The sequence below is a fragment of the Lolium perenne genome, chromosome 4, assembly GCF_019359855.2.
Source record: "Lolium perenne isolate Kyuss_39 chromosome 4, Kyuss_2.0, whole genome shotgun sequence".
Lineage (NCBI taxonomy): Eukaryota > Viridiplantae > Streptophyta > Magnoliopsida > Poales > Poaceae > Lolium > Lolium perenne.
Window position 1 is genome coordinate 176,968,568 of NC_067247.2, and position 10,446 is coordinate 176,979,013.

The 10,446-nt window shown below is 53.0% G+C and overlaps 1 protein-coding gene across 1 annotated transcript; it reads left to right on the forward strand.

Annotated features, from left to right (window-relative positions):
• The first annotated feature begins 4,125 nt into the window (after nucleotides 1-4,125).
• On the forward strand, nucleotides 4,126-10,199 carry LOC139839207 (uncharacterized). Its single transcript, XM_071829258.1, has 2 exons — nucleotides 4,126-4,159; nucleotides 9,316-10,199. Exons 1-2 carry the CDS (start codon nucleotides 4,126-4,128, stop codon nucleotides 10,197-10,199), a joined length of 918 nt encoding a protein of 305 aa, XP_071685359.1.
• Nucleotides 10,200-10,446: the final 247 nt, after the last annotated feature.

A 10,446-nucleotide genomic window follows, 5' to 3' on the forward strand; every position in this document is an offset into this window, starting at 1 on the left:
TTCTCCTTGAGTAAAAGGTCGAAGATTTGCTCAGTTTTGGTCACGTCAAAATCAAACCCTCTGGGCGGACCTGGTGGCTTAACCCATTTGCAGGACACGGGGGTTGCCCCCCGAGTCCATTCAGCCACTGCTACCTCTTGATCTCCCGCAGAGCCTTCATCTTCATCTGCCTCAACCAGGACTACTGCACGCTTGAATTTGTCCTGGTACAAGTCCGGATGGCGCTGTTCATATGCTGACAATTTCTGAACCATGTGCGCCAGTGAAGGGTAGTCTGCTTGGGAAGCCATATCCTTGATTTGTGAGGCAAGGCCCACCACTGCCAACTCGACTGCTTCTTTTTCAGTCACACGAGCCGAATAGCATCGGTTCCTTAGATTTCTGAAGCGCTGGATGTATTCTGCCACAGTTTCTCCACGCTTCTGATGTATCTGTGCTAGATCGGCAATGCCGGCCTCGGAAGCTTCTGAGTGGAACTGCATATGGAACTGCTCTTCCAACTGCTTCCAAGTCCAGATCGAGTCCGGTGGCAACGAAGTGTACCACCCGAAAGCCGATCCCGTGAGGGACTGTGCAAAGAACCTCACCGGTAGTGGATCCGACGCTGAGGCCGTTCCTAGCTGTGCCAAATATCGGCTCACATGCTCGATGGAGCTGGAACCATCTGATCCACTGAACTTGGAGAAGTCAGGGAGCCGATACTTGGGTGGTAGCGGGACCAACTCGTATTCATCGGGGTACGGCTTGGAATAGCCGATTGTCCTCCTTTTCGGCACCATGCCGAACTGGTCCCTCAGGATAGTACTGATCTGATCCACGGTGCTGGCTGTAGGAGTCGAACTACGAAGATTCGCCGGGGTGGCGTACTTAGCCAGCCATGCTTGCTTTTCCAGCTCTGAGCCAAGCTGCAGGAGCTGAGCCTGCAGAGGTTCGTCGGGGTGGCATATTTAGCTAGCCACGTACGCTTCTCAAGATGCCGGCGACGTTCCTCCTGCTTTCCCAGAAGTCCCTGATGTTGCGGCCTGGTTTGTGAGCGCCCAGTTACCGCAGTCTGGCACGTATGTGCACATGTACCCGTGAGGGATCTCCTTATGCGCCTCATGCAAGAACTGGCAGTCACTAGGGTCACCGCCGATCTTGTAGACGACGAATGCTGGTGAGCTCGGCACTTCTGGTGCTGCCAACGCAAATGGCAGCGGTGGACGGGACTGGAGTGGCATCTCTCCTTGATGTGTCCCGAGAGCTGGTCCTGACGGAGAGTACTGGTGCCTCATGATCTCCTGGATCACCCGAAGAGCGACACGCTCCAAAGTGTTCACCAGGTTCTCAGAGTGGCGGTGTAACGAGTGAGCCACCATGTAGTTAATCTCCTGACGTAGGGACCTGGTGCGTTCTTCTGACGGGGCAGAGAGGTCTATCCCATCGAGCGCACCATCAGGCGAGAACCCCTTCCACCTGATGCCATGTGAACAGGTTCTGTGAAAAGAGCCGATGAGATCGGCCTCGAGGATAGCTTTGACCTCGTCATACTTCTTCTTCAGCTCGTCGGTCAGATCCTCGTACGTGACTGGAGTGCCGTCCGCCATCTCAGATGTAGATGGCGATGTGGTTGATGTCGAAGCTTGTCCCACCAGGCGTGCCAGAATGTGTTGCGGTCAGAAACCCACCGGCGGGCAGCGACGGGCAACACAGTAGAGCCGGGAACAACTTAGGGCTGCGGCTGGCCCTGGTCCCTCAGAGCGACGGCCCGCAAAGCCTCTGGTACGCACGTCCGATGCTGGTGCAAGGGCGTGCCACCTGACCTATACCTGGTCAGGAAGGTGATGGAGATGCCTCGCTTAGTTTCCTGCATGGCATACACGTAAACATTAAATACGAGCCTCGATCGGCTCTCAGGTTATCCTGTGAATCGGCTCAAGGAGCCGATCCACCCATGATTCGTACAAGGTGCACGAATATATGGTGGTCCTGCTTGATCAAGATAAAGCTAAAGCGATCTACGACGATTTAGGGTTTTCACCGCATAATCGGATCATCCTACTCACGATTGGGCCTCGCGGTCACGTACGGTGATCGTAAGCCGGTCCTAGACAAGGCCTAAAAACCAACACGAGGTTGACCCTCGGAACATCCTGTCTAGGACTAGCAAACGACACCCTACGCGTCGCTGGATCCTCCAACCCTTTGTAAGGCCTAACTATTGCAGATATTAAACTAATCCTTGAAGAACAAGGAGCAACCGTAACGGATCGGATCTACTAAATAATGATCAAGCGGGGTGCCGCCCCTACACCTAAGATAGGTGTAAGGGCGGCTAGATGTATAAGGGTTGCACTACGATAGCATATGATACGAAGAACAATGCTAACCCTAACACATCTAAGATAACTACGTTGCTCGCCATCAAAAAGGCTTCAGTACGAGCAACGCATGAACAACGACATAAGCTTGTGCTGCCTAGATCGCAAGATGCGATCTAGGCAGCATGATGCTTACCGGTAGAAACCCTCGAGACGAAGGAGTTGGCGATGCGCCGAGATTGATTTGGGGTGAACGTTGGTTGTTGTTTATTTCATAAACCCTAGATACATATTTATAGTCCAGGGGACTTTCTAATTTAGGCGTGCACCTAACCATGCACGGGTCAAACTCTATCTTCTAATCAAAGATGCGATCTACTATATTACAGATACAAGGGGCAACTAGCCCAAACTCTTCGTGCAAGGCCGCTTCAGAGATCTTCCACGTGTAATCTTCTAAGCCCATCTCCCTTACGGCCCATCTCCTGATTTGGCCAAAATCTGGTGATAACACATGCCCCCCTGGTTTTGGTAATGATAATTTCAAAACCACACTGTTTTTCCTTCGAAGGGTCATGTCGTGGCAGAGCAGAACCGTCGCAGTATCATGATGCCTTGTCTTCTCAACTCCTCTGCAAAATTCGATAGCTTTAGCATCACTTCCTTGGAAACTGCAATGGCATTAAATCCCCACTAGGCTCCTCATTATTTAACCATGCCGATTGATTAGCCCTCTTTATCCCCTTCCTCTGTTCTAGCACCAAAAAACCCTCTTCCCCTGTAGCAATGTCTTCCTCTTCCTCCGTCTCCTCCGGCCTCTCCCTCCAGTCTTTCTCCTCAAGCGAGCCGGAGTGGAACTTCGACCATGTGCCAGACGGTCCACCCGAAGCATTCGTCGGGTCAGATGGTGACCTGCCTCTGACCGATGGGGAAGACGACCTCAAGTTCCTCATCGAAAGGGAGCTGATGAGTGAAAGCGAGGACGACCTCCATCCCTGGGTGAAACCCACCTCCTCCGACGGGAAGGAGGAAGAAGAAGAAGTAGAGGAAGAAGAGGAAAAGGAGGAGGATGATCCCTCCTCCCCCGCTAAGCATCCGCCGGCAAAGCGATTCCGCGCTTGGGCGGACAGCGAAGACGATGATGATGACGAGGAGGACGAAGCTCCGGCCGAGGGCTGGGGCAGCAACGACGAGGAACTTCCTGGGAGCAGCGCCGACGGCATCGACAATGGTGACGATGAGGACAGCGACGACTAGTAGAGTAGGACTAGTAGTAGCAGTGCACTAGGCACCAGATCCTCCTTTTGAGAGCCATCGGCTCTTTCTTGTAAAGCTGCTCCTTTGAATTAATGAGAATTGTTCTTCCAATTTATCTTTCAATTAATCCAATTTCAATCCTTCCGCTTGCCACACCAAGACCGATAGCAACGTATAGGATTTTTTCCCCTTAGACGCCCATGAAGCCGGACTCAAATATCGATTAGACCGTCAGTCAAGCACTTCTCAAATTCAGACTGTGATTTGATACCTGACCATAATATTTCGCAATCCTATAGCCGATGACTATTCCTCGGCTATTTTGAGAATCCAGTCCCTTTCCTTTTCTTGCAGCAACAGGACGGTCCAAACCCTGTAAGAGACGACGGCTCCCCTTTTCGGCTTCTCCCCGTAGCTTTAGCAGCCTTCTTCTGCAACAACTCACTGCTCTCGGAGAAGGTTACGATGCAGGGTCAGCCGATGCACCTTCAATCGGCTCCCCAAAAAACAGAGCACCTACAAGTTAGCTGCCCCCCGAGCCTTAATCCAGGCGAGAATACCGGCGAAGATGCACTGGTCGAACAAAAAGGCTCTGACCTCAGGTAATCTGGTAATCCGAGATAGCCACCATGAAGAGTCAGCCAAATTTGCCCCCATTGATCAGCTTTCTTCCACTGAACGCCGATGTTGTAGATGAAGTATCAACAGTTTAATGAGCAAGAGCTGCTTTGTGCCAAAACTGACGTTTCTGCTAGTATTGCTGAACTAGTGCAAAGGGTTCGGGAACCCTCGACGAGAAGACTCAGGCACCGACATCGGCTCATCGCAGCTGAAGAAGCTCTCGTTGTTCACTCCCTCGAGGACGCAGAAGGTCTCACAGCTGAACTGGACTTGGATGTACTAGAGTCGATGGCTGTGCATCGGCTTTCTCTCTTAGTTCTAAAGTCGATGTCCGCATCGGCTGTATGTCATGAAATTTTTTTTTTACTGGCCGATTTTTTCTATCGGCCCCCAATATTTCACTGCACACATGTTCACCTGTACATGTTCACATGTTCATCTGGTTTAGGTGCCCCCCTAGCCGAATCTGTCAGGTAACTGCAGATATTGGCTCTGTAGTTTAGCCAAGGCAATGTATTTGTACGTCGGCTCTGGTAGGACCAATGTTGATTCTTCCTAACTCATCAGCCGACGTAAAACCGCTGCCAAGTAGATTGATGTTGAACACAAGCAGAACATGTGGTGAGGATAATTTTGGCCGATTGCTGGAATCGGCCTCCATATTGATCGAAGCGCTCAAATGAAGGTTTTGTAATGTTCCTTCATAGATCTCTGGGGCCGATCCCAAGGATCGGCCTCGCCACGTTTGCTCATCGGTTGGTTCTTGCTACATAGTCAGGCCAGTGGGGAAGACCAACCTAACCCCATCCTGTGTCGCGTTGATGTGCTCGCAGACGTCAAAATTGGGTGCCTCGTGTAATCCTGGAGCACTAAACTTCGTCGGAAGGACGAGCACCATGTTTGTGCCAGCCGATGTTTCATCATCGGCTTTCCTTTGCTTGGGGCGCCACTCCATTTTTTGTGGCCGACCCTCTTCGTCCAGGGTTCGCTGAATTTTCGCGGCCAGATCAGGCCGCGCCTTCCTTAGCGTGTGCAGATATAACCTTTCGGCTTCCTCCAAGCCGCGCAATCGCTGAACCCTACGCTTTTGGGAACGGCTGAGTCCACCAGGGCACCACCTTGGCCGGTGGTACCTGTCCTCTTCTTCTTCTTCGTCGTCTTCCAGATCCTCGAGATCTTCCATCCGAGGGGACTCAGCGTGTTTGCTTCGAGGCGGGAGAGGCCCTAAGCGTTGGAACACGGACACGTTGGCTGCCTCCTTCTTCTTCTGGTTACATTCTGGGCAACTGCCGATTGTAGGCAATCAGCTCATTCCTGAATCCCAGCAGTGTCTGAAGAAGGGACAGTCCCAGTGCCTATCTTCGTCATCTCGCTCCCGCGATTCTTCCTTGGCACGGCGCTCGTACTCCTCCTCATTGCGATCTTGCCGACGATGTCTTCTGGCTTCTCTAGCCAGACGATCTCTTTCATCATCATCGCTGGATCGTCGGCGTTGGTCATACTGACTCACATACTTGTTGAGGAGGTGATCAGAGAGGGGTCGCTGATATCTTATGTTCTTCACTTCTCCCTCTGTGACGTAGCGCTTGCCATCGTGACGGAGCCGATCGCGTGGAGCGGCCTCCTCTGTGTCCTTGCTACGAGAGCAGCTGCCCTCGTCTCCATCCTTGCCAGCGTGGTGTCCAAGTCCTACCATGTTGATACTGAACGAGGATCCTGGCTGGCAACCTTCAGGGTAAGTGCACCCCACCATGTTAACGGCGGGGAAGGGGTGAGTGTCGACCTTCATGGCGTACTGGTTGAAAATCAGACGTCCTTGTTCTATCGCCATTTGGATCTGATGACGCCACACCCTGCAGTCGTTGGTGGCATGGGAGAGCGAGTTATGCCATTTGCAGTATGGCTTTCCGTTCAGCTCCTGTACCGTGGGGAATTTGAGGCCTTCGGGTATCTTCAACTGCTTCTCCTTGAGTAAAAGGTCGAAGATTTGCTCAGTTTTGGTCACGTCAAAATCAAACCCTCTGGGCGGACCTGGTGGCTTAACCCATTTGCAGGACACGGGGGTTGCCCCCCGAGTCCATTCAGCCACTGCTACCTCTTGATCTCCGGCAGAGCCTTCATCTTCATCTGCCTCAACCAGGACTACCGCACGCTTGAATTTGTCCTGGTACAAGTCCGGATGGCGCTGTTCATATGCTGACAATTTCTGAACCATGTGCGCCAGTGAAGGGTAGTCTGCTTGGGAAGCCATATCCTTGATTTGTGAGGCAAGGCCCACCACTGCCAACTCGACTGCTTCTTTTTCAGTCACACGAGCCGAATAGCATCGGTTCCTTAGATTTCTGAAGCGCTGGATGTATTCTGCCACAGTTTCTCCACGCTTCTGACGTATCTGTGCTAGATCGGCAATGCCGGCCTCGGAAGCTTCTGAGTGGAACTGCATATGGAACTGCTCTTCCAACTGCTTCCAAGTCCGGATCGAGTCCGGTGGCAACGAAGTGTACCACCCGAAAGCCGATCCCGTGAGGGACTGTGCGAAGAACCTCACGGGTAGTGGATCCGACGCTGAGGCCGTTCCTAGCTGTGCCAAATATCGGCTCACATGCTCGATGGAGCTGGAACCATCTGATCCACTGAACTTGGAGAAGTCAGGGAGCCGATACTTGGGTGGTAGCGGGACCAACTCGTATTCATCGGGGTACGGCTTGGAATAGCCGATTGTCCTCCTTTTCGGCACCATGCCGAACTGGTCCCTCAGGATCGTACTGATCTGATCCACGGTGCTGGCTGTAGGAGTCGAACTCTGAAGATTCGCCGGGTTGGCGTACTTAGCCAGCCATGCTTGCTTTTCCAGCTCTGAGCCAACTGCAGGAGCTGAGCTCTGGAGGTTCGTCGGGGTGGCATATTTAGCTAGCCACGTCTGCTTCTCAAGATCTGTCGCTGACGTTCCTCCTGCTTTCCCAGAAGTCCCTGATGTTGCGGCCTGGTTTGTGAGCGCCCAGTTACCGCAGTCTGGCACGTATGTGCACATGTACCCGTGAGGGATCTCCTTAGGCGCCTCATGCAAGAACTGGCAGTCACTAGGGTCACCGCCGATCTTGTAGACGACGAATGCTGGTGAGCTCGGCATTTCTGGTGCTGCCAATGCAAATGGCAGCGGTGGACGGGACTGGAGTGGCATCTCTCCTTGATGTGTCCCGAGAGCTGGTCCTGACGGAGAGTACTGGTGCCTCATGATCTCCTGGATCACCCGAAGAGCGACACGCTCCAAAGTGTTCACCAGGTTCTCAGAGTGGCGGTGTAACGAGTGAGCCACCATGTAGTTAATCTCCTGACGTAGGGACCTGGTGCGTTCTTCTGACGGGGCAGAGAGGTCTATCCCATCGAGCGCACCATCAGGCTAGAACCCCTTCCACCTGATGCCATGTGAACGGGTTCTGTGAAAAGAGCCGATGAGATCGGCCTCGAGGATAGCTTTAACCTCGTCATACTTCTTCTTGAGCTCGTCGGTCAGATCCTCGTACGTGACTGGAGTGCCGTCCGCCATCTCAGATGTAGATGACGATGTGGTTGATGTCGAAGCTTGTCCCACCAGGCGTGCCAGAATGTGTTGCGGTCAGAAACCCACCGGCGGGCAGCGACGGGCAACACAGTAGAGCCGGGAACAACTTAGGGCTGCGGCTGGCCCTGGTCCCTCCGAGCGACGGCCCGCAAAGCCTCTGGTACGCACGTCCGATGCTGGTGCAAGGGCATGCCACCTGACCTATACCTGGTCAGGAAGGTGATGGAGATGCCTCGCTTAGTTTCCTGCATGGCATACACGTAAACATTAAATACGAGCCTCGATCGGCTCTCAGGTTATCCTGTGAATCGGCTCAAGGAGCCGATCCACCCATGATTCGTACAAGGTGCACGAATATATGGTGGTCCTGCTTGATCAAGATAAAGCTAAAGCGATCTACGACGATTTAGGGTTTTCACCGCATAATCGGATCATCCTACTCACGATTGGGCCTCGCGGTCACGTACGGTGATCGTAAGCCGGTCCTAGACAAGGCCTAAAAACCAACACGAGGTTGACCCTCGGAACATCCTGTCTAGTACTAGCAAACGACACCCTACGCATCGCTGGATCCTCCAACCCTTTGTAAGGCCTAACTATTGCAGATATTAAACTAATCCTTGAAGAACAAGGAGCAACCGTAACGGATCGGATCTACTAAATAATGATCAAGTGGGGTGTCGCCCCTACACCTAAGATAGGTGTAAGGGCGGCTAGATGTATAAGGGTTGCACTACGATAGCATATGATACGAAGAACAATGCTAACCCTAACACATCTAAGATAACTACGTTGCTCACCATCAAAAAGGCTTCAGTACGAGCAACGCATGAACAACGACATAAGCTTGTGCTGCCTAGATCGCAAGATGCGATCTAGGCAGCATGATGCTTACCGGTAGAAACCCTCGAGACGAAGGAGTTGGCGATGCGCCGAGATTGATTTGGGGTGAACGTTGGTTGTTGTTTATTTCATAAAGCCTAGATACATATTTATAGTCCAGGGGACTTTCTAATTTAGGCGTGCACCTAACCGTGCACGGGTCAAACTCTATCTTCTAATCTAAGATGCGATCTACTATATTACAGATACAAGGGGCAACTAGCCCAAACTCTTCGTGCAAGGCCGCTTCAGAGATCTTCCACGTGTAATCTTCTAAGCCCATCTCCCTTACGGCCCATCTCCTGATTTGGCCAAAATCTGGTGATAACAGTTTCCACGCCCTTTTTTTGAGACCTCGAAACATCAGGACAAATTACTTCTCTTAGGAACACATACAAGAAAAAGGATAATGGTAGCCCTCCCATTAATTACTTCATTTTATTTATGAATTTCATAGTAATAGAAATCTATGTCCTACCGAGACAGAATTTAGAACTTGCTATCCTCTTGCCTAATAGGCACAAATTTACCTCTGTAGAAAGACTGATTCATTCGGATCAGATAGATATGAGGACCCAACGCCCTTGCATTGCCAGAATCCATGTTCGATATTTGAAGCGGGTTGACCTCCGTGCTTCTCTCATGGTACAATCCTCTTCCTGCTGAGCCCCCTTTCTCCTCGGTAACTAATAGAGGCGCAGACGCGCCATCGGGAGTACGAGAACCTCGCCTTCCGTCGAGGGGAATCGATCGAGGACTTCGCGATCCGGCTGACGAACCTTCTCAGCGACCTCGAGCTCCTCGGTGATCCGGTGGACGAGTACAAGGCCGTCCTCAAATTCCTCCGCATTGTGCCGCGTAAGTATCGTCCTATGGTTATGGATATTGAGCAGACCGTCGATTTGAAGCAGCTCACCATCGAGGACCTTTGCGGGCGCCTGCTCACGGTGGAACAAGGGTACGACCTCGACGATGCTACGGACGGCGTCGGCAAACTGCTGCTGACCGAGGACGAGTGGCGATCCCGTCAAAAGGGTCGCAACTCGGATGACTCCGGAGGCTCGGGCTCCGGTGGCAAGCAGCAACGGGATCGTCCAAGCGGCTCGAAAGACGCCACATGCGGCGGCAGCGGCGCATCCAAGGATGACAAGTGTCGCTACTGCGGCAAGAAGGGCCATTGGGCCCGAGAATGTCGCAAGAAGAAGCGTGATGAAAAGGCGCAAGCCCACCTCGTTCAGGGGGAGGAGGACCCCGATCCAGCCATGCTGATGGCCGTGCGCGTTCCTGACGAGGAATTCGACGCAGCTGCCACCGCTGGACTACGCATCTTCCTCAACGAGGAGTGCGCGCGGGTGGAGTTCCATCGCGCCGTCGACGACACAGACTCCGTGTGGTTCCCGGACACCGGAGCGTCCAACCACATGACCGGCGATGCCACGGCGTTCGCCGAACTCGACACCAAGATCACCGGCAAGGTCAAGTTCGGCGACGACTCCTTGGTCGACATCCAGGGCAGGGGCACCGTCCTCTTCGCCGTGGCTGGAGGGCGGCATCGGGCGCTCACCAACGTCTACTAGATCCCGAGGCTGCGCAGCAACGTGATCAACGTTGGGCAACTCGATGAGATCGGCTGCCCAGCTCACATCGAGGGCGGGTACATGACTGTGCGAGATCGGGCACAGAAGCTGATCGTCCGAGTGCCACGCGCACGGAACCCCCTCTACCCCGCCACGCTGAAGATCGCCAAGCCTGTCTGTCTCTTGGCTCACATCGATGACATTGCATGGCTGTGGCACTCGCGGTTCGGACACCTCCACTTCCAGG

Bases quoted from the DNA above. Each gene is read 5' to 3' on its own strand.
- LOC139839207 (XM_071829258.1), top strand. From the start codon at position 4,126: ATGCACTGGTCGAACAAAAAGGCTCTGACCTCAG. The intron at 4,160-9,315 runs GTAATCTGGTAA...GGTAACTAATAG, and splicing joins CAAAAAGGCTCTGACCTCAG to AGGCGCAGACGCGCCATCGG.